The sequence below is a fragment of the Bos indicus x Bos taurus genome, chromosome 16 (assembly GCF_003369695.1).
Source record: "Bos indicus x Bos taurus breed Angus x Brahman F1 hybrid chromosome 16, Bos_hybrid_MaternalHap_v2.0, whole genome shotgun sequence".
NCBI lineage: Eukaryota > Metazoa > Chordata > Mammalia > Artiodactyla > Bovidae > Bos > Bos indicus x Bos taurus.
Window position 1 is genome coordinate 66,670,896 of NC_040091.1, and position 24,328 is coordinate 66,695,223.

At 36.5% G+C, this 24,328-nt stretch overlaps 1 protein-coding gene across 1 annotated transcript in view; it reads right to left on the bottom strand.

Annotated features, from left to right (window-relative positions):
- TPR (translocated promoter region, nuclear basket protein) overlaps window positions 1–24,328 on the bottom strand; it is a 63,933-nt gene that overhangs the window by 537 nt on the left and 39,068 nt on the right. Inside the window, exons 37-51 of the mRNA XM_027565588.1 lie at window positions 23,840–24,048; window positions 20,834–21,106; window positions 19,784–19,932; window positions 19,053–19,136; window positions 15,982–16,179; window positions 15,078–15,209; window positions 14,505–14,595; window positions 12,839–13,023; window positions 11,634–11,702; window positions 11,427–11,521; window positions 7,245–7,351; window positions 5,707–5,802; window positions 5,427–5,583; window positions 2,760–2,878; window positions 322–417 (exon numbers count right to left, since the gene is read on the bottom strand). Coding sequence (XP_027421389.1) covers window positions 322–417; window positions 2,760–2,878; window positions 5,427–5,583; window positions 5,707–5,802; window positions 7,245–7,351; window positions 11,427–11,521; window positions 11,634–11,702; window positions 12,839–13,023; window positions 14,505–14,595; window positions 15,078–15,209; window positions 15,982–16,179; window positions 19,053–19,136; window positions 19,784–19,932; window positions 20,834–21,106; window positions 23,840–24,048 — 2,060 coding nt within the window. The remainder of the gene's footprint in view (window positions 1–321; window positions 418–2,759; window positions 2,879–5,426; window positions 5,584–5,706; window positions 5,803–7,244; window positions 7,352–11,426; window positions 11,522–11,633; window positions 11,703–12,838; window positions 13,024–14,504; window positions 14,596–15,077; window positions 15,210–15,981; window positions 16,180–19,052; window positions 19,137–19,783; window positions 19,933–20,833; window positions 21,107–23,839; window positions 24,049–24,328) is intronic.

The following is a 24,328-nucleotide window of genomic DNA, read 5'->3' on the forward strand; positions in this document are numbered from 1 at the left end:
TATAAAAGGTATATGTAACAAGTGATTACATAGCACTATAACATTTTAGCTTACCCTGAATTCAAGGAAGAAATGAGTAAAAATAAAATATAAGCACATATTCATCATACACCTATGGTACACAAACCTGTCTACAAGAAGCTTATAGATTAGTAAATATCACAAGCTCAACGTGTAATTATTTAATCAACCCCTGGAGTATTTTAAAGAACAAACAAAAAAAGTCAAATAAATACACACTGGAAGCTTAAGGATTAAAAAACTCATTCCATTTAATACTACTGCACATCCTATCACATGATCAGCATATTAGAAATTTACCTCTCTGTCTGTTAAACTGGCGACCACGGACACCTTGTCTCAATGTTGTCTGAAGTCTTACTCGTCTGAAAGGCTTCGGCTGACTACTGCTAGTATCTGAGAAAAGCATTAATATACAAGAAAGCAAGTTAATAAACAAGAAAGCAGTTAAAATGACAAAAACTAGTTACTAAGTGAATGCATGGATAGAATGCAGAGGTGCCCATTGCTTTCTATATTTAAATAGTTTGTTTTTTAACAAGGGAAATTTAACAAACAAAAAGGTAAAAAGTTAAAAAAATTTAAAAAAAAATTGTTTTTGACTTTTTGATTCATTTCACCCAACTCTTATGATTTAATAATAAATATTTACTTGGCTCCTATCCATGTATCAGACACTGAGAAAAAGGCTGGGGAATACAATGCGAAAACAAACTACCAATATCCTTCAGGAAACAACAGTCCATTGCAATATACCACCAGTCATATCTGACTCCTCCCTTTTCCAGACATTCCCAAATCCAAGCATTAGCAAATCCTGTAAGCTCTAATTTTAATCTATATCCTGAATCTGACTCCTCACAATTCTTGATTCCACTGTCCTGTCTAAAACATTATCGTCTTTTCCTTCAATTACTGCAATATTCTCCAAACTTTCTCTTTGTTGCTGCCCACTACTCACTTTCAGTCTCTTCTCTACACAGCAGCCAAACTGATACTAAGTTCAGTCAGATCATGTCACGACACTGTCTGAAGCCCTCCAAAAGCCTGCTATATCCACGAAAGCCGGAGAAATGACAATGGGCTACAAGATCTATCCTCCCCCATCCCATTACCTCCTGCTATTCTCTCTGTCCAGATTATGTTTCAGCCACACAGGCCTCTTTGCTGACCCCTGAACATATCACACTGTTGCCTTGTGGACTCTGCATCTACTCTTTTTCTCATCCTGGAACACCTTCCCCTGAAGAGCTGCACAGCTTTGCTCCCTTACCTTCAGGTTTTTCCTTAAATATCACTTTCTTTAGTAACACTTCTGTAAAACTGCCTTGCACTTGGCAGACACTTAAATATTTGCTGACCACATGGATGACTGCTCAGATGGGGAGGATTAGTTAACACCCTCATTTCATATTATACTGTAAAAGGGAACAAGAACCGTATTTTCTCATGCAAGCTCTGGTAAGATATAACTCGTGCCCTCCCGTGGAGCAAAGACAATTCTCATGGGACATCAGAATATGACTGGGGGGATAGAACTTCAATTATTATATTATTCATAATGCTATCATATTGATAATAATTATGACAGCTACAATTTGAGCCTGTGTGCAAAGCACTGAGTTATATAATTTACATATATTATTTCTAATCCTGATTGCAAGATGAATTATGAATGTCCATATTTCACAATGAAGTGAGCAGAGATTTAAAGTTACTAGCTGTTAAAAGACAGATACAGAATCTGAATCTGGGCATATTAGGTAACGGGTTAATGTGTCATAGAAAAGCAGCAGAAAGGGAGAAGAGGTCTTGAGACAGCCAAGTGCCATGACTGAAAAAAGTAGTAACTGAGCAGGTCTTCCATAAAACCTGAACAGTCCATGACAGAGTTTGAAGATTACTGCTATAAACAATTTAAAATGAAATAATTAAGAGTGGGTGACTGAAGATATATTTCTTTAATAATAAAAGAAATTCCCTAGCTAAAAACTCTGAGATGAATAAGCTATCTCAGTGTACCATTTAAGAGTGGAGTCTCCAGTCAAACTTCTTGAGTTTGCATCCCGGCTTGGCCATTACTGGGTGACTTTGAAGGAAATTATTCAACCTTTTTGTGACTCAGTTCCCATTTCTATGAAATGAAGATATGTGCTTACCATGCTAGGTGGTATGAGAATTAAATGAATAAATACAGGTAAAGGGCTTAGAATACTGTCTGATACAAAGTAAGTGCTCAATAAATATTAATTATTTTTTAAAAGGAACTGCAGAAATAATTTTTATTGTAAGAAAGATCCATAGCCCTTTCCAAAGTTAACTTCAAAAATGTGAAAAACCAAACTATAAAACTATTTACATTAGTAAATTTCAATTTCTTTTTAAGCAACAGGCCTCCCAACCCTCAACTCTACATACCAAATCTCATGTAGAACTTATCAGTTAGAAGAAATAAAAAAGGAATTGCTCTGGTTTAAATACAGGCAAGAGGCCTGGAGACTACTCTTTAGCGTCTCTCCCAATAATCCATCCCTCCAGCCCCTATGGCACCTTTGACACAACCAATTTCTTTTAATACAAATTAAAAGTTCTTTTTAATAGAGTAAAAATTTCCTTTCAAATGAAGCATTTTAAAAGTCAAGGAAAAAAGAATTATCAATTGTTACTAACAGAACAGTGTCTTTTGCAAACAAGATTGATGTGTAAAAGCTGTGTTGTAGTCTGGAGCAGGGACTTACCTACAGAAGAACTGGAAGGAGGGTCCTGGCTGGTGGAAGGAAGATCTGACTCATCAGAGGCCTGAACAGGCTCTTCTTCCTGCTGGCTATCAATTTCGAGGCCTGCTTCTGAACTAATACTAAGAAAGGAAAACAAAAATTCATTAGAAAATACAAAACTGATTCTAGCATGTATCCTAAATTGTTCCCAAACTTTTCTTTGATATAGTCTATCATTTAAATAACCCAGAGGTCCCCTCCAACTCAAAATTTCAGACTCTAACAATAGTAACCATACATTTAAAAGGCAAGGGAAAAGAGAGCTCAAGTTCCTTTTTCCTCACTTCTTTTCTCACTAGGACATATTCCAATTTTATTTTTTCCTCTTTTTTGCTGTTTTTTTTTTTCTTTTTAACAAAAGATGTTCACATTCTTGATGTTCACAGTAGATAACAATATCTGGGTTTTGATAAATTGCGAAACAACTTTCAACAAAACTAGATACTAAAATAATCCACAACAGTTCCAACTATTAATAATATACCACTGTTTCACCATGGGCTCTAGCCCAGATGAGGCTAGGGTAGGTGAATTCCTGGCTCAAAGCTGTAAGTTCATCTCTCTCTCCCATTCGAGAAAGCACATCAAAAAACAAGTGAGGAAGATTAAGAGTATAAGAATAACTTATATGTGCTCCCGTTTTTATCATCTGCAAACTTCAGTACATATAACCATGTACCTGAAAGATCAAGCCTGTATATTGTCACCCTACTTATTTAACTTATACGCAGATTACATCATGCGAAATGCCAGGCTGGATGAAGCACAAGCTGGAATCAAGATTGCCAGGAGAAATATCAATAACCTCAGATATGCTGATGACACCACCCTTATGGCTGCAAGTGAAGAACTAAAGAGCCTCTTGGTGAAAGTGAAAGAGGACAGTGAAAAAGTTGCCTTAAAACTCAACATTCAAGAAAGGAAGATCATGGCATCCGGTCCCATCACTTTACGGCAAATAGATGGGGAAACAAGGGAAACAGTGACAGACTATTTTCTTGGGCTCCAAACTCACTGCAGATGGTGACTGCAGCCATAAAATTTAAAGACGCTTGCTCCTTGGAAGAAAAGCTATGATCAACCTATACAGCATATTAAAAAGCAGAGACATTACTTTGCCAACAAAGGTCTGTCTAGTCAAGGCAATGGTTTTTTCAGTAGTCGTGTATGGATGTGAGAGTTGGAAAGCTGAGCACTGAAGAATAGGTACTTTTGAACTGTGGTGTTGGAAAAGACTTTTCAGAGTACCCTGGACAGTAAGGAGATCAAACCAGTCAATCCTAAAGGAAATCAGTCCTGAATATTCATTGGAAGGACTGATGCTGAAACAAAATCCAATACTTTGGCCACCTGATGCAAAGAACGATTCACTGGAAAAGACCCTGATGCTAGGAAGACTGAAGGCAGGAGGTGAAGAGGACCACAAAAGATAAGATGGTTGGATGGCATCACTGACTCAATGGACATGAATTTGAGCAAGCTCTGGGAGTTGGTGATGGACAGGGAAGCCTGGTGTGCTGTAGTTCATGGAGTCACAAAGAATTGGACATAACTGAGCAACTGAACTGAACTGAACCTGAAAGATACCTCTTATGACTCTGCTACAGTTGAAAACTAGAGAAGTACAGTCTAAGCCAGTTATTTTAACATGTTCAGAGTCTGAGCTTTCTCATTTGTAAAATGGGGACAAAACTTTGTGATAGATACTGTGTGGATTAAAAACGACACATATAAAGTGACTTGCATACATGGTATGGAATTAAAGGCAGCTAGTATTTTCAGCAGGGTGTGTAACTTTCTCAAATTAAGCAGCACTGAGTGAGAGGTGTATCAATAGACTTCATTTTTTCTTATATATCTACTAGAGTTGTGCTGTTAATTACACTAACAAAATGTTGCTAAATAAAACAATACTTGAGCACTACCTAGGAATCTGGGTTCTACTTCTAGCTATGCTTCTGACTACGAAGCAGTCTAACATTTTTATTTTATAAAGAATCAGGTTCCGCTTTGAAAGTTAAACTTCTCCAAAGCACTGTCCAGTGAGTTCTTTCTATTAAATTGTTCCACCTCCTTTGGTTTAAAAAAAAAATTCAGATGATTTGTTGTGAAATACTTCTTTCTAAACTTTGTTTATAACTGATGTGTTAAGTCAGGTCTTGAAGATTTCTAATTTTTAAGAAGTCAGTGTTTCAGACCAAGTTCTAAATGCACATAAATAAAAAATAGGTGAGGTCTGCTTGAGAGCCCACTGCTAAATGGAAAAGTGAGTCATTTCCTAACTTTCACAGAAAGACTTCTTTCTTGGGGAAAAGTTCAAGCAGCTACATTAGTGGAAGAGGACCAGTGATTTTAGAGAATACTTTGTCTTAGAATGCATCATATGCAATTTTCAAGAATATAACCATTTAAAAAGTTATCTCTCTTCTGTAATAATAATGTCTAAGTCTTAAAATATAATATTTTGTGCAAAAATTGGCTTTCCAAAATATATGGCTTGGTTTATTTTTGTAAAAGGATGCCACTGAAAATATAGCTCAAGAGACTGTTTCTGGCTTAAGGAAAGAACAAAAAAATGTAAAAGTCTGACAAGTATAAGCATGCAAAAATTACAAGGTAAACATTTACCCTTCAGATTCTGCCTCCACAAATACTTCATCTCCATCATCACCTGCTGCTGTTTCGTTTGTTGTGGATAAAGTACCAGTGGACGTTGTCACCATTGGCACAGACTGAGAAGCGTGCTCTGAGGCATCGGAGGCGGTGCTCTCAGTAAATACGGTCACTTGAAAATGAAAAGACCAGAAGAGCAATGAAAACTTCAGCTTTGTGGTCTCCTTAAATTCTTAATCACAGGTTTCCATTTCACCAATAAAACATAATCTACTGATCTGCCTTTGATACCTACCTGGGGCTGCTACTTGCAGAGGAGTAGTAGGAACACTTCGGCCACCCGACTCCTCTTCATGAGCTAGGAAAAGGGGTGTTTCATACATTCCCAAACCTAAAGACAATTTTGAACATTAATGATTGAAAGGAAAAAATACTGTCCACATCCTAGATATCAAAAAGAAAGAAAACTAATCAGTGGAGACACATAACTCTGTTGAAGCCCACAATCAGCCCATTAAGCAAAGGTCAATCCCCCAAATATGTAAATACATTTAAATGTATGTGTATCCTTAAAGCTAACACTGATTTGTTGTTGTTTAGCTGCTCAGTTGTGTTTGACTCTTTGCAACGCTATGGACTGTAGCCCACCAGACTCCTGTGCATGGGATTTCCCAGACAAGAATACTGGAGTGGGTTGCCATCTCCTTCTCCAGGGGATCTTCCCAACCCTAGGATCAAACCTGTGTCTCCTTTATTGACAGAAGGATTCTTTACCAATGAGTCACCATGGAGACAACATTAATTTAAGTACCCTGAAAAAGACCAGCTGAAGTGCTCTCATAGTTTCATAAAAGCTAACTTTATTGAGTAACCAACTATGAACTAGGTACTATGTTTGAATTTACTCTTCACCAAAACTGCAAGTTTATATTAGTCTTTTTTGCTAAAGAAATTGAATTTCAACGGTTAATTAATTTCCCCAAAGTTACTAGTAAAGTGGTAGCATTCCAATGTAAGCTTAGATCTGACTTCCAAGTCTTAGAAGTACTATAATAAAGCCACATTAAAACTTTGAATTTCTCTGAAGTCAACTCACAATTTCATATTGGTAGAGGGAAACAGTATTAGACCTAACATCCTAAACCACCCAGGGACTAAGATGAATTTCATGACTTACATAAGGGCTGCAGATTATTCTTCAGTTCTAGGCTTATTATTAGACCAGTATGCATTCCCTATTCATTTACAAAATACCGTAACAGCTTCCCAGAAATACAGTGTGTTCTATGAATGCCAACCAATGATTAAAAGGTAATTAATTCCAGAAACAGTGTAATTCATGTCCAAGTAACCAACTGCTATTACTTAATTTAGATATCATTTTATTCCACATATTTTTAACATTTTTAATTTTTAATGTTAATGGAAAATCTCTAACTAGTTTTATAAACTTAACTGGAATGATAAACATCAAACTAAAAAAATATGCTGCATTCCTTCCAACAACTTTAAAATGGATGGTAGTACCCATGTATATTCATGGGCACAACAAATATTCTTGATACTATACTAGGAGCCAAAAGAGATACAAATGTAAAAGTTAGTCATTATGCCCAAAGAACTGAAAATTTTGTTCAGAACACATATCTAAGGCCGTGTTTTAATAAGTATTAAATATATTATACCTTTTTCTATTAATTAGGATAAGAATTATTTATATATACATATTTTTTAAATTAATACTTGTTCACTTAAAAAAAAAATCATGTCAGAATGGTTTATTACCAAATACATGCAAATCCAAGAGAGCTAAGGTTTTATTTAGCTATTTACCTCCTTGAGAAGCAAGTTGGCCAAGATCAGAATGACTAGAACTTGTTTGTGGCATATCTTCAGGTGGCCCAAACCGGAATCTAGGAACACCAGCTACCTGTGGAGAACTAAATAGACAAAAACTAATTTAAGATGACCTTTAAAGTTACCTTGCTTAAACTGCAATGATGGAAAGAAAACAGGAAGAAGGAAGAATAAACAAAAACAAAGTAGGAAAACAGTTTGAAAATAAAACTGATAAAGAAATTCTCATATATGAAAATATTTTCAAAATGTCAGTTGTCAAGATCTTAGCAATAATATAAATCATGGGATTCATATTATGTGATTTATATAAACATGATTTATACAAAAAATAACTTCCAGCTCTCCTGACCTATGCCTCACATTTCTCAAATCTGCTAGAAATCGCTATGCAGATACATAAAAAGCAACATAAACTGAACATGAGATATAACAGAAAATGAGTAAAATCATGAAAAAAGTTTTGTCTCAGTTTTCAATGTTGGTCTAGAAATGATTTAATTATTAGCTGGCTAGAAATTTGTTTTCTCCCTGCCCTAATAACACTACCATTAAGCTTTCTGCCCATAATCCAGGATATAAAATAGTATTATCTCACTCTTTGCCCACTCCTTACCCTAACCTTCCCTGGCTAGCCAGCTATTGATGTTGTGGTTTATGGATTATACTCTTGAATCTATTTCCTGTTTCCATCATTGTTTTAGTTAAGGACAACCTCTATCAGGTAAAATTTTACATCTGTCTCCTTCTATTAAAAGGAACCTAAATTCCGAGCAGTTTTTTAGATGAGTGTTTCTGATTGGCTGACTAGACTTCAGACAACTAGGAAGTGGCAGTTTTTATTTCAAACCAGACTGGAAAATCCCATGGACGGAGGAGCCTGGTGGGCTGCATTCCATGGGGTCGCTAAGAGTCAGACATGACTAAGCGACATACTGATGGCCAAGAGGCACATGAAAAGATGCTGCTGCTGCTGCTAAGTTGCTTTAGTCGTGTCCGACTCTGTGCGACCCCATAGAAACAGGCTCCTCTGTCCCTGGGATTCTCCAGGAAAGAACACTGGGGTGGGTTGCCATTTCCTTCTCCAATCATGAAAGTGAAAAGTGAAAGTGAAGTCGCTCTGCTGTGCCCGACTCTTAGCGACCCCATGGACTGCAGCCCACCAGGCTCCTCCGTCCAGGGGATTTTCCAGGCGAAGAGTACCGAAGTGGGTTGCCATTGCCTTCTCCTACCTGAGGTGAGTTGTGGTTAACTGAGCAACTTTAAAACTTGTTCTATGGCCATATATATTATCACATACCTTAGAAAATTAATCAGGTCCCATTTCTGAGCTCCCATTTCTGTAGAAACATTTTTTTTCTATTCTTCAAGTACATATCATGCAACAGATATTTCAGCCACAATTAAACATATACATTTCCACGTGAAAAGCCTTCTTATTGTTTAGAAGGAGTGGTACAGTACAAGAGTTAAAAATAGTTTCCAGAGCCAGACTGGTTTGAAATAAAAACTGCCACTTCCTAGTTGTCTGAAGTCTAGTCAATGTGTTAGCATCTCCATGTTTCCTTATCTGCCAATAAAATAACAGTATCTATTCTCATAGTTCAGTTCAGTCACTCAGTCGTGTCTGATTCTTTGCGACTCCACGAACTCTAGCACGCCAGGCTTCCCTGTCCACTACCAACTCCAGCAGCTTGCTCAAACTCATGTCCATTGAGTCTGTGATGCCATTCAACCATCTCATCCTCTGTTATCGCCTTCTCCTCCCGCCTTCAATCTTTCCTGGCATTAGGGTCTTTTCCAGTGAGTCAGTTCTTCACATCAAGTGGCCAAAGTATTGGACTACTGGTAGTATTGGACTATACTTCAATACCAAAGTATTCCAATGAACATTCAGGACTGATTTCCTTTAGGATTGACTGGCTTGATCCCCCTGTCCAATGGACTCTCAACAATCTTTTCCAACACCACAGTTCAAAAGCATCAGTTTTTCAGTGCTCAGCTTTTTTTATGGTCCAACTCTTATATCCATACATGACTGCTGGAAAAACCACAGCCTTGACTAGACGGACCTTTGTTGGCAAAGTAAAGTCTCTGTTTTTTAATATGCTGTCTAGGCTGGTCATAGCTGTTCTTTCAAAGAGCAAGCATTTTTAAATTTCATGGCTGTAGTCACCATCTGCAGTGATTTCGGAGCCCCAAAATATATAACAATGTTTCCATTGTTTCCCCATCTATTTGCCATGAAGTGATGGGACTGGATGCCGTGATCTTAGTTTTCTGAATGTTGAGTTTTAAGTCAGCTTTCTCACTCTCTTCTTTATTTTCATCAAGAGAATCTTTAGTTCTTCACTTTCTGCCATAAGGGTGGCGTCATCTGCATATCTGAGGTTATTGCTATTTCTCCCGGCAATCTTGATTCCAGCTTGTGCTTCATCCAGCCTGGCATTTTGCATGATGTACTCTGCATATAAATTAAATAAGCAGGGTGACAATATACAGCCTTGACGTACTCCTTTCCCAATTTGGAACCAGTCTGCTGCTTCTTGACCTGCATACAGATTTCTCAGGAGGCAGGTCAGGTGGTCTGGTATTCCCATCTCTTTCAGAATTTTCCATAGTTTGCTGTGATCCACACAGTCAAATGCTTTGGTGTAGTCAATAAAGCAGAAATAGATATTTTTCTGGAACTCTCTTTCTTTTTCTATGATCCAGTGGATGTTGGCAATTTGATCTCTGGTTCCTCTGTCTTTTCTAAATCCAGCTTGAACATCTGGAAGTTCTCAGTTCACATACTACTGAAGCCTGGCTTGGAGAGTTTTGAGCATTACTTTGCAAGCATGTGGAATGAGTGCAATTGTGCGGTAGTATGAGCATTCTTTGGCATTGCCTTTCTTTGGGACTGGAATGAAAACTGACCTTTTCCAGTCCTGTGGTGACTGCTGAGTTTTCCAAATTTGCTGGCATATTGAATGCACCACTTTCACAGCATATCTTTTAGGATTTGAAATAGCTCTACTGGAATTCCATCACCTCCACTAGCTTTGTTCGTAGTGATGCTTCCTAAGGCCCACTTGACTTCTCATCCAGGATGTCTGGCTCTAGGTGAGTGACCACAGAGGAATACACAGAACTATACAAAAAAAAAGATCTGAAAGACCCGATAACCACGATGGTGTGATCAGTCTCACAGTTATGAAGATTAAAATACTGATTCATGGGAATGCTCAGTAAGCTTCAGGTATTTTTTTTCAAGACTCAATTTAATGCTGTCCCCATTAAGTCCTCTGGTTCTTTTCCCCTATGTGTTGGTAAAAATCACTCCTTCATTTTTATAAACAAAGCTTCTTGCTCATTCCTCTATTCTAGAGTGTTAAGATTATCATTAGTTGTGCATAAGCTTAGCTTACACAACAGTATTATCCATTATGATGACTATAATTATTAACACTTTCACCAACATCTGATATAAAGCACTTACTATGTGCAGGTGATATTATATAAATATGGTAACATAAATTCATTTAATTCTCACAATTTATGAGGTAAAGAAATATTGTGTTATTCTCATTAATAAAATGAAGATACTCAGGTACAGAGAATACACGTAACTTGATATAGCAAGTAAGCAGTATAGCTAGGTTCCAAAGCCAGACATTCTAACTCTAAAGCCCATGCTCTTAACCACTGTATACTGCCTTTAAATTTTAAATTTCTGATGGAAGCAACTGTATTTCATTCTTCTCGATGCGATTTTCTCAAACACTACATCCTCAACCCTTCTACTCTCAAGTGCTTAGTACCCAGTATGAAAAGTGAAAGTGAAGTTGCTCAGTTGTGTCCAACTCTTTGCGACCCCATGGACTGTAGCCTACCAGCCCCATGGACTGTAGCCTACCAGGCTTCTCCCTCCATGGGATTCTCCAGGCAAGAGTATTGGAGTGGGTTGCCATTTCCTTCTCCAGGGGGATCTTCCTGACCCAGGGATTGAACCCATGTCTCCCGCATTCCAGGCAGACACTTTAACCCCTGAGCCACCTAAAACCCCCGTACCCAGTATAGAACTTAACAAATAATGTATCCATCATCAAATGTAATCAAGTTAAGAGGGAAAGAGTTTTATTAGTCACAAAGTGTGGTTCTATCTCATTAACTTACTGAATTGCTTCAGCAAATCCATCAGTACGATGTGGCACCACAAGAGTTGGGGTACTTGGAACTGTTCTATCTTCATCATCAAAAAAATGCTGCTGCTAAAAAAGACAGAAAACAAGTACTTAGCAGGCATGATAGGAGCATCTGTATGGACAAGACAAATAATCGCTGAACAAATAAATCACCTTTACATGAGAGGTAGGTACTTACCATGCCACCTATTCCTGGAGTCAACTGAAGCCCACGTCCTACAGACTGCCTTCGGGTCATCTGAATTCTCTGTGTCAAGAAAGGAATTTCATTTAAGGAATTAGGCAATGAAAGAAACACCAAACGCTAACAGATACAGCTTACCAGGCTGGTAATAAAATAACTAAAATGTTAGCAGATTAATGTAATCATTGGAACCTTTCTTAAACTGCTACTAATCTTGTACCAGTATTAAAGAAGTCTATTTTGTAAACAGTGACATGTTTTTAATTATACAGACTATAATATTAACCAACAAATATTTTATTAACCAGTAGATAATATTAATCACTATGTAAAACCAAACTCTGGTCCTTGTTATTTGTTGATAACTAAGTTAGTTTCTATCTCTTTAAGTGTTTGGATGTTGAACCTGAATTATCCTTTAAAGTTCAAACAGTGGTACTGAATACTTGTAAACTGTTTCCAAATTTAGACAATTAAAAATTGATGGAGATGGGAGATTGCAGGATCCATAAATAATCCTCTAAGACTTTATATTTTCAGAAAATGAGAAAATTTATCTTCACCAGTGGTACTTTGGTAAAATCTACCCTTGACAGTGTTTAGTATACTACAAAGACTCAAGCTACATGATTAATAGGTCCTTTGTACTTTTCCAGCTGTTTCTTCAAGAGCTTCTGATAGAGATGTTCAACCCTACTACAAAGAGTGTCTCATGTAAAGGGTTATGCACACTATCATGAACTTGAACAGTGGGTATTAATATGTGTGATTCCAAAAAAAAAGAAGAAAAAAGATCTGTTAAGAACAGAAATGTATTTTAAAAATAATTCATGCACCTTGGAGAAAGAAACCTTCAAAACAAATGGGTCAGCTGCTGAAATATATTTTAATCAAAATCCAATAAAAATTTCTTTTTTAACCTGTAAAAACAGCAGACCCTTATTTTCTCTGCATATAATCATTTCAACTTATACAAGACTTTAGCAAGCCTTGCTTTTCCAAAGTCCCCGCCTGCCATGTTTCAGGGAAAATAATTCAGAGATTAGTTTCAGCTCAAAAATTTTATAAAAATGTACCAAAACATTAAAAAGTTCACTTAATTCCTGCGGAAAAACAAAGTAATAGCTAATGGAAAGAAAGGGAGAAAAAACCAACATTTTTCAAAGTAAAATGTTCAAAGTGACTAGTACTTTTAATACCTGAACTGGCGGTCCCAGCTCCTGAGGTGGAGCATGAATGGTCAGTCTTGGGGGAAGTGGGTGTGGTGGGCGTCTTGGTGACTGAGGTGCTCGGGGGGTCTGTCTTTCAGATGCCGATGATGGCTGCTGTTCTCTAGATATCTCCTGGGAAAAAGAGGACTCTGCAGTACCAGTATTTCCTTCGCCTATAGGAAAAGAGAATTTTATTCTGAACTATTAAGTTTACAATAAGGTAATCTGGACAATCGCTAGAACTATAATTCTTAACACTATGAATGTTCACCTAACTAATATTTTCATAAAAAAATAGCGAGGTGTGGCAGATCCAGAGATAACAGGTATGCAATTAACAGCTGTACAGCCTTAAGCAAGTTCCTTCTATTTCTTTGGTTGGTTCATGAAACAAAAATATAACCCGTAAGAAACATTTTTCTGAAGATTTCAAATAATGGACAGAAAGCATTTAGCTTAACACAAGATAAACATTTTAACACTTAGTACCTTTTAACACTTAACCTAGTTATATCACTTTGCTTCTGCTTTTCAGATTCTTCACTGGTAGTTAAAACCTGGTAAGCTTATTGTAAGAATTTCCCCAGTAAGTATTCAATGAGCATCTGTTATGCTTTGTATTAAGGAAAAAAGGTTATGAACACTCATGCTCACAAGACTTAGCTTTCAGTGATAATGTTAGGCAAAAACTTTCCCTCTATAACCCAATTATGTGACACAAAAAAGGTATTTCTTAAATCCATAAAACGCTTTAAAGATGTAAATTATTACAATTAATCTCCTTAGCTCATCTCCCTTAAAAAGCAATACTATTTTTCATTATATAGTTCAATATTCATTCTCTTAAAAAATTTAAAAGTTGAAAAGACTGCTTGCCTTTCCTTTCCTTAATTCAAATGAGTATACAATTTACATTTTTATACACAGGCCTACACAAAAACTCAGATATTCTGTTTTCCCACTAGTCTACATATATAAGGTTTTTTATTATATTACTACTGATTTTGGCTCAGTATTATCTGTTAAAATCAGAATATCAAAACCAGATGATCACAGAGTCTTCAAAAAACATTTAAAAATGATTCTAAAAGAAAATTATTTTCTATGAATTCTATAATTCTTTACTGCCTACAACTTTTAGCTGATTGCCAGGACTCATCTTTTCAACAATTAACAAAAAGCATGCTCTATTGATGAAAAAGTCTCTTATTTACCAGAAAACTGGACAATATTTTAAAACTGATACCCACAAATCTTGAAACATTGCAGCTTGACTAGACTGACCTCTCCTGGTTGTGAATTGCTATTACTATTATGAGAAGTCCTTGATTTAATTTTACACTTATGAGCAGAAGCAACACATGGCATTTATAATACTTTATAGATTTAAAAAGTCTGAATCTCACTGTATTCCAATGAGGTAGAAAAAAATAATATAATGACTACATTTTAGATGTAAACACAATAGACTTTATGAGAATAATATGACAAAGCAAGAACAAGAGCCAATCTTTCCCTTGCCAGTTTACTAAGTTTTACTACCTATGTGATAATTTAGTGGAATCTTAGTTTAGAAAATGTTAGGTTAAAATATTAAATTAAGTAAAATGTTAAAAGTGTTCAATAACAAAAGAAAAACTAAACAAAATCTCACCACTGTTTTGAGAATCAGCTGCTCTCTGATTACTTTCACCTCCACCCATACTTTCTTCTGTTTCTGTACCTGGATCAGTCCCGTCACCACCCTGAAAACAAAATATGAATGCTAAATGCAAGTAAATCACGTGATTATCTTCAATAATTAACCAAACGACAGCTGCTGTTGCTGCTGCTAAGTCGCTTCAGTCGTGTCCGACTCTGTGCAACCCCAGAGATGGCAGCCCACCAGGCTCCCCCATCCCTGGGATTCTCCAGGCAAGAACACTGGAGTGGGTTGCCATTTCCTTCTCCAATGCATGAAAGTGAAAAGTGAAAGGGAAGTCGCTCAGTCGTGTCCGACTCTTAGTGACCCCATGGACTGCAGCCTACTGGGCTCCTCCATCCATGGGGTTTTCTAGGCAAAAGTACTGAAGTGGGGTGCCATTGCCTTCTCTGCAAACAACAGCAGAAACAAAAAATCCAAAGATATGAAAAGTTGTAGTGTTCTGACAATACAGGATTTTTATACTCTTGGAAAGTACCAAGCAAGTTCCTGAAGACAATGACGGTCCAAATTCTGGCCCGTTACCTCAGCATCATCAGCCTCATATCCGTCATTGCCGTCCGCACTGCCGGTACCTTCGTTACTATCTTCACCCTCGTCTCCCATCCCTGTGTCATCTTCATCATCATCATCATCGTCTTCATCTTCTTCATAATCCTTGTAAAAAATCCCAAGTATAAATAAAGATACAAGATATGGTATACATGTTCTACACTATCTTGATACCATGATTAGAAATTTAAGTGACACCACACTGATGAGGATACAGGAGCCATCCTGAAAGTTATATGGAATTCAGACTTCAGTGGCTTCAAGAATCAAAACTGTGATGCTTACTGGAATTAATATTGTTAACAGTCAACTCCGAGTTCTAACTGTCCATATGAGATCAATTCAAAGATAAAAACTTCTAGGTGTCAAATGAATGTCAAGTGGTCCACTTTGATTCTAAATTTAAAATGTGGCATTGAATGAGAAAATGGTGAAATACTATAAGCTTTTAAATACTTAGTTTGATTAATAAAAGAATCAAAAAAGGAGAAGGTGTCAATACTAAACTAACACCCAAAACAAAATGTGAAGTTTTGCTTAAAAAATAATTATCTTCACACTTCAATTTCTTTTGAAAAGAACTATGAGGGTTCCACAAAATAAAAAACAATCCTTTTATTTTCAGAAACCATAGTGCTTACAGTTAAATCTAGTCACTTATCAGTGAGATTTAAGATTAATTAATCTAACAAATCCTAAAGGACTTAGTAATCATTAAAACAAATGAGACTTTCCATCACTTGCTCCATGCAAATTTCACTACCAAATGTTAAGTTCAGAACTAATCAGGATAAAAGAAAAGCAAAACAATCTACTTAAAGTGACAGGGAATCAGAATTTCAGTTTAAAACAATAAATGATTTCAAATCAAATTCACCTCATGTTCCCCATCATTTTCATCCTCCTCCTCCTCTTCATCATCACTGTCAATTACAATGACATCATCTCCTTTGCCCTGACCATCTTGAGATGAAGCTGTTTGTTGATCTGACTGAAGAGGCCCAAGGTCTATTTGTAGAGATTGAGAGGTTTCTTCACTGTCTTCCATTGGCGTATAATCTCCCTGGGTGACTCCCTTTAAAAGTAAAAAAAATAAATGAATAAAGAATAGTCAATTATACTTAAAACTATCAGTGACATACTGTAGATATAAGTAAAGGCTAAAGAATACTAATGGGCTATGAGAATTTTATTTTAAAAAATGTTGTTTTCAAAAGCAGAATTAATTCAAAATAAATGTTTTGGGTCTCTTTACTATCTTATTATAGAAAAATTATTCTAAATCCCACTTGGTAATACTTCAATAAAAAAGATAGACCACACACACACACACACACAGACAGACACGTGTATATGTCAAAGGTACCAGGGTGGTACTGTAGATGAATGTTGTCCATCAGAAATATAATGTGAGCCACAATACATTTCACATGTATAATTTAAAAAATTTTAGCAGTCACATAAAAAAACAAGTGAAATCAATTTTTAATAACAATCTTAATATAGCCAAAAATCATTTCAGTGTGGAATCAATATAAGAATTATTCATCCTATCTTTTAAAATTTGTAATATGTCTACAAAATCCAATGTATATTTCATATTTAAGAATATCTCACTTTGGGCTTGTTGCATTTCAAGTGCTCAACAGCCAACACAGTGAGTTAACAGTGCAAACCAAAATCAGAAAAAAGAATATCCATGGAACTGCAACATATAATTAAAAAAAAAAAGACAAAAAACGTTCCCCAAACCAGAAACCATCTGTAAAACACACTAAATAAGACAAACTATTACAATTATCTTTTTACAAACACTTCTCCCCCTTTCTAAACACCCTATCTCAAGTCTTCAAACCACATTCAAGATATACCAGTATTTCCTTAATCTAATAATTTCATATTTTTAGCTACTGAAATAAACCATAATTTAACTTTATTTTTGATATTTCTTACAAAAAAGTGTTTACTTTTTAGTTCAGTACTCAGCAAAATCTTTTTTTTTTGGGGGGGGGGTGGGGGGCGGCGGGCTGTGCCACATGGCATGTGGAACCTTAGTTCCCTGACCAGGGACAGAATACACACCCTCTGCAGTAGAAGCGCAGAACCCTAACCACTGAATCACCAGGGAGTTCCAAAATCTCCTTCTGGTATACAAGGCAGAAACAATGCCTTATGAACTAAATCATTCATAAGGATGTTTACTGTAATGGAAAAAATGAGTAAGTCATGGTATAATTAAAAATGTAACTCAAACTGACATGCTTATTTCAAGAAAAACAACACTTACAAAGAACATCTGCTTCACTGTCAGAAAATTAGAAAAATGAACTGTTACATATTCACACACTGAGTAGACAGCGCTAGAAGGCAGAATGCAAAGTCCAATGGCACTTCTGAGTCACAGACAATTTTGTCAATCTCAAAAGTAAATGCTTTGTACAAAATATTTTAGTATAATTTAACCAAGTCTGGCAATAACACCGAAATTTACATCTTATTTCAAAATTGTTATGATCTTCAGGTATAACCCTCTCCGAAAGATACATGAAACTGATGCCATTTAGAATATTACCTATTCATCTTGGAGGTTTAATTTTCTGTTCGTAGTCAAGGAAATCTGAAAAAATTACCTTAGAAAATTAATGCATCTACGAAACCAGTATGTACCTGCAATCTGTGGTTACTTGTGATTAGCCTGAAACAGTTTCTTTATTTTATACAGATAAAATAATTTTAGAATAAAGTGGTCCTAAAACTTTACCCAGAGAAGAAAGTATTGTTTCAAGCTTAACAAGACAAATGAAAAACAGACAACCTGAGATTAAATTCTAGCTCCATGCTATGAGAACCTGGGTACATGACTTAGCTAGGCATTGATTTCTTCACCTATAAAACAGGGTTGTGACCAGATCTGTTATGAGGATTAAATTATTTAATAAATGCAAATATTTTAACTACACTTGGCATATAATAATGAATTGTGTTAACTAATGTTATAATATTACAAATAAATTACTATAAATTGACTTCCCAGGTGGTACAATGGTAAAGAATCTGCCTGCTGATGCAGGAGTTGCCAGAGTCAAAGTTGTGATCCCTACGTTGGGAAGATCCCCTGCAGAAGGAAATGGTAACCCACTCCAGTATTCTTGCCTGGAAAATTCCGTGGACAAAGGAGCCTTGGAGGCTACAGTCCATGGGGTTGAAAGAGTCGAATACGACTGAGCAACTGAGTACGTGCACATGCGTGCACACACGCTATAAATTATGAATTCTCAGTTTGTAGGGCAGGGGAATGGAAGAAAAGCATTAATCTGAGTGCCTAATATATGGCAGGTACTATTTTGGGTACTCTACAAGACTAAAAGTTATTCCAACAGATGAGAAAGTTGAAGCTTAAAGAGAATTAACATCTTGCTTATAGTCATACAGCTTCTAAGTGGTAAAGTAATGAACAAAAGCTAGAGTTTATATCTTCAGAGTCTATGCATTTCCACTAGTCAGGTTGTTTCTGGAGAAGCCTCAATGAGAGTTCAAAAGATGAAGATGTATACAAATGCATTTCCTTTCAGAGATTATTTTAATTTAGTAAGGGAAGCAATAGAGGGGAGCAACTGAGGACCAACAAATAGGCACTATGGATAAATGCAAGACTCAACCAGCTCGTCCTTTCAAATACATAAGAGTGGATAATCTTTACTTGTGACAACTCTTAGCTTAGAAAGTTTGTGCCTTCTATAAAGAAAAACATTTCTTTAATAAAATTTAGAAGGCAGGACACTAATCAGAAGTAAAACAAAGTAGAAATTGTATTGGCAATTCTAATAATATTTTGTTAAATATAAAAGAAGTATATTGAAAATAGAAGTCCAAACAATATTTCAATTTGTCAAAGCTCATTTCATTCAAGCAATCATTTGTTTACCTTACTTTCCATATTTTACTTACTTCTCCAATGGAATCTTGAGAATCCTGGGTGTATACTTGAGTCTCTACCTCTCCATCAGTACTTTCTTCTGCCATAACTTCCTCCTGCATCAGGACATATAAGTGTGTGAATCGTATCAATTCACTAGATGAAGCAACACTTGTTCAGCTAGGTCTCCCAATAAAACAAAACTCAAATCTGTAATTTTATGAAACAATACATCAGAAATTTTCACTTATATTTACTTTTAAAAACATTCTTCTTTGGTATATACAAAATAAGGTTAATGAACATTAACTAAACACATGCCAGTGAAACACATTTAGTAGTCTCAATGCTTGCAAGAAAACAATTCATTACAACTTATCCTAAACAAAATAAAATGAAGGAAAACCATTTTGGTCAACCAGAGGGAAAAAATGGCAGGTACCAGTTTAAAACACCCATGAGGCTATAAACTTCCTTATTCTTTGAATTTTAAAAAAAGGCTGAAATGGAGTTCATTCTATGTTTCTGTAACTGTTTTTAAAATGGAAATTGGAAATTCAATAAAACATATGAAAAGAATATACAACAGTATTGGCAACGTTACATAATAGTACCAGGGCTGTCAGTGGAAGCGTTGCTACTAACAGCAGTATTTTCTGGATTTTGACCCCCCAAACCTCCATTCACTTAATAATGCTGTAACTGAAAGAGTATCTTGTTTCTATTGGTAGAAGTAAAAATAAACAGAAAGACCTTTACATACCTCAGTTCCTACAGGTATAACACTTTTCAGCTTCTTTGGAAGAGGCATTTCCACTGTATCATCAGAAATCTGGTCTGATGCTTCTATGGTGCTATCTTCTTCCTCTTCACGTGTACGCTTTGGCAAAGAAGAACTTGGGGTAGCTGAAACTGTGAAATTATGTAACTTAAATCTTGAATTACAGCATGATAACAGCTCAATTTAAAGTTAATCTGAAAACATCTTGATCATTTAACTAAAAAACAAAAACCACAGTAAACATTGGATAGAACAACAAAATCTGTTCCTGCCAATTTATGTATAAACAAAGAGAAATTTTTTTGGTCTTTGTAAACAAAGATAAATTTATGTTCTGAATCAATGGTCTCATACTATCAACTTAACTTTTGGTTAATAAAGCCAATCAACATTTACAGTAATATATCTAACTCACTGTGACTGTATTACTATAGAATTGCTACTCACAAAGGTTATATAGGGCCTTCTTATAATTTATAAATCTAAAGACTCCTTGGACAAATAAAAACTTCCTTATATGTTTAAGATTTGAAAATTCTTACATGATCTTTTTTTAGGCATCTTTTAGTTCTCAGGACTTGTACTGAGTTATATTTGACCCTTGAACAATTTAGGGAGGGGCACTGTCCTTCCAAATTTGCCATTCCTTGAATCTGCAGATCCAAGCAACTGAGGATGTGCAGTTGCTGTGATGTTCTGAAACACCACACTACTGAAAAAATCCACATGTAAGTGGACCATGCAGTTCAAATCTGTGTTGTTCAACGGTCAACTGTAAATATTACATGTTATGGGTTGTACCACCTTTAAAATCAGTGATGAAATAATTGGAAAGGAAGAAAGATCTTAATGACAAAAATCAGTGACCTAAATTAGAATTCAGCAGTAAACATAAAATGTTAGGATTACAATCATCTCCTTTAATACCCTATAGAAAACAAGTATGTAGAAAGAATATTCAGGATATATAATATACTCAAGGAACTGTAAATGCACAGGTCTACTCTAACTTCATTTTAAAATTAGTCTTACCAGTGCCAAATACTGCTGTGGAAGTAGAAGGCCGCTCAACTGGTGAACTCTGAACCACCTCCACTATGTTTGGGGATAGTTCTTGATTTGTAGGCTCAATCTGAGGATGACTCTGTTGAGTAGGCTGCACAAAAGCCGTAGCCTGTGTTTGTTGCTGAACAGTTAAAATGGGTTGAGGGATAGAAGGCTGGACATTAGGACTGGTAGAACGAACAGATCCACTTGTGCTTCCGAAAACTGGAACATGTTCCACAGGCCCTTCTGACTGCATGGCTGAAAAACAATTAGAACATCTAATGCATTAAGGTTTCTATTCTTACCAAAGTTGGGATTACCCTTCCCTATTCTAGACCTAACAGAAGCAGAAGATATTAAGAAGAGGTGGCAAGAATACACAGAAGAACTGTACAAAAAAGAGCTTCACGACTCAGATAATCACGATGGTGTGATCACCCACCTAGAGCCAGACATCCTGGAATGTGAAGTCAAGTGGGCCTTAGAAAGCATCACTACGAACAAAGCTAGTGGAGGTGATGGAATTCCAGTTGAGCTATTTCAAATCCTGAAAGATGATGCTGTGAAAGTGCTGCACTCAATATGCCAGCAAATTTGGAAAACTCAGCAGTCACCACAGGACTGGAAAAGGTCAGTTTTCATTCCAATCCCAAAGAAAGGCAATGCCAAAGAATGCTCAAACTACTGCACAATTGCACTCATCTCACATGCTAGTAAAATAATGCTCAAAATTCTCCAAGCCAGGCTTCAGCAGTACCTGAATTGTGAACTTCTAGATGTTAAGCTGATTTTAGGAAAGGCAGAGGAACCAGAGATCAAATTGCCAACATCCACTGGATCATGGAAAAAACAAGAGAGTTCCAGAAAAGCATCTATTTCTGCTTTATTGACTATGCCAAAGCCTTTGACTGTGTGGATCACAATAAACTGCGGAAAATTCTGAAAGAGATGGGAATACCAGACCACCTGACCTGCCTCTTGAGAAACCTATATGCAGGTCAGGAAGCAAGTTAGAACTGTACATGGAACAACAGACTGGTTCCAAATAGGAAAAGGAGTACGTCAAGGCTATGTATTGTCACCCTGCTTATTTAACTACTATGCAGAGTACATCATGAGAAACGCTGGACTGGAAGAAGCACAAGCTGGAATCAAGACTGCCATGATGTTACCTGTAACAGATTCAGCTGAACTGAATCAATAACCTCAGATATGCAGATGACACCACCCTTATGGCAGAAAGTGAAGAGGAACTCAAAAGCCTCTTGATGAAAGTGAGAGGAGAGTGAAAAAGTTGGCTTAAAGCTCAACATTCAGAAAACGAAGATCATGGCATCTGGTCCCATTACTTCATGGGAAATAGATGGGGAAACAGTGGAAACAGTGTCAGACTTTATTTTTCTGGGCTCCAAAAATCACTGCAGATGGTGACTGCAGCCATGAAATTAAAAGATGCTTACTCCTTGGAAGGAAAGTTATGACCAACCTAGATAGCATATTGAAAAGCAGAGATATTACTTTGCCAACAAAGGTCCATCTAGTCAAGGTTATGGTTTTTCCAGTGGTCATGTATGGATGTGAGAGTTGGACTGTGAAGAAAGCTGAGCACTGAAGTATTGATGCTTTTGAACTGTGGTGTTGGAGAAGACTCTTGAGAGTCCCTTGGACTGCAAGGAGATCCAACCAGTCCATTCTAAAGGAGATCACTCCTGGGTGTTCACTGGAAGGACTGATGCTGAAGCTGAAACTCCAGTACTTTGGCCACCTCATGCGAAGAGTTGACTCACTGGAAAAGACCCTGATGCTGGGAGGGATTAGGGCCAGGAGGAGAAGGGGACGACAGGATGAGATGGCTGGATGGCATCACCGACTCGATGGACATGAGTCTGAGTGAACTCCGGGAGTTGGTGATGGACAGGGAGGCCTGACGTGCTGCGATTCATGGGGTCGCAAAGAGTCGGACACGACTGAGCGACTGAACTGAACTGAGCTGAATCTGTTACAGGTGACATTGTGCATAGTTATTTGTGTACATACCTCTCATCACACATTAGATAAAAACATTGAGGGTAAAAGAAATGTATTATGCATCTTTGTATTGCCTGTGTGACAGATACGGTAGTGTGCAGTAAACTGTCGGTTGAATTAAATAAATACCTGAAACTGTTTTTGCATCCATTGTTCTTTTCAAATGATGACCAAATAAAATGATATAAAGAGACTTATGTATCATTTTGCTTTCAATTGATTATAAAATAACCATTAAGTTTAAGTGGTAATATATCTCATAATCATTTTACTGAATGTAGTTCAAATGAAATAGTCTGTCTTTTCATAGCACATATAATTTTATGTAGTTTTAAACATAAATAATTTACTGAATTCTAAAATTTGTTAAGAACCTATGGGAATTATATTTAGTAAAGTTTTACGGACACCTATCTTGAGATTAGGTACAGGAATTAAAACAATGAAAAAGAAAATTCCTATGCTTGAGAAGCTCAATCAAGTGGAATTAAAAAAAACATATTCAACTGAATAAAATGTGGTTAATTGCTGTAATGACTAAGAAAGTGACATGGGAACAAAGTGGAGAAAAAAATGAAAAGATCAGATAGCTTTAGTGAAGAAGTGATGTTTAGGATGAATCACTGATTTAATATGGTTTTCTAAGTGGATTTCATATCATCTTTCTTAGCCAATAGAGGTGAAAAACATGGTCCTGAAAAAGATGACATATATTCATAGGGTGTATTTCCCTCTTTCTTTAGCTTGAAAACAAAACAAAGCAAAAATGATGGAGGGAGGTAATATGCTACATTAACAAATAACCCAGGAGGCACGCACCTGAAAATACTAACTGCCCGCTTTTACTATGATGTCTGACGTTGGCTTTAGTGGAAGTCTCATTTATCCTTGAAATTACACTCATCTTCTCATAATAAATCTAAGAAAACTGTCGGTTCAATCAGATGTTATTATTTTACTTACCTTCCTGTGACTCCACTTGTGTAGTGGGCATCACTGTGGCTGTTGGGGTAGTAGTAGGATTTGTAACAGTTGCAGGTGTAACCATTGGGCGGATACTAGCTCTGGGTGTTGACTTATTCCCAGCCATAGCTGCAGCTGTCACTTTACTTGGCGTAGATACAACAGGGGTTGGCTTGATATTGGCTGTTGGTGGGTCTGACATGCTGGCACTTATGGAAAGAAAAATGTGAAAATAATAATTCACAAAAAGTACTACAAACATTCCTTATAAAGTACAAATACTCCAAAGAAAGTAAAGCACATACGCTTACTGAAGTGAATGTCCAGTAATTATTACCTTAATACACATTCAAACTGTTTTCCTAACACTGCTTTGAGTAGATTTTTGGCAGATTAGGAAAAAATTAAAGACAGTAAATACTATTGTTCAGTCGCTCAGTCGTGTCAGACTGTTTGCGACCCCATGGACTGTAGAACGTCAGGCTTACT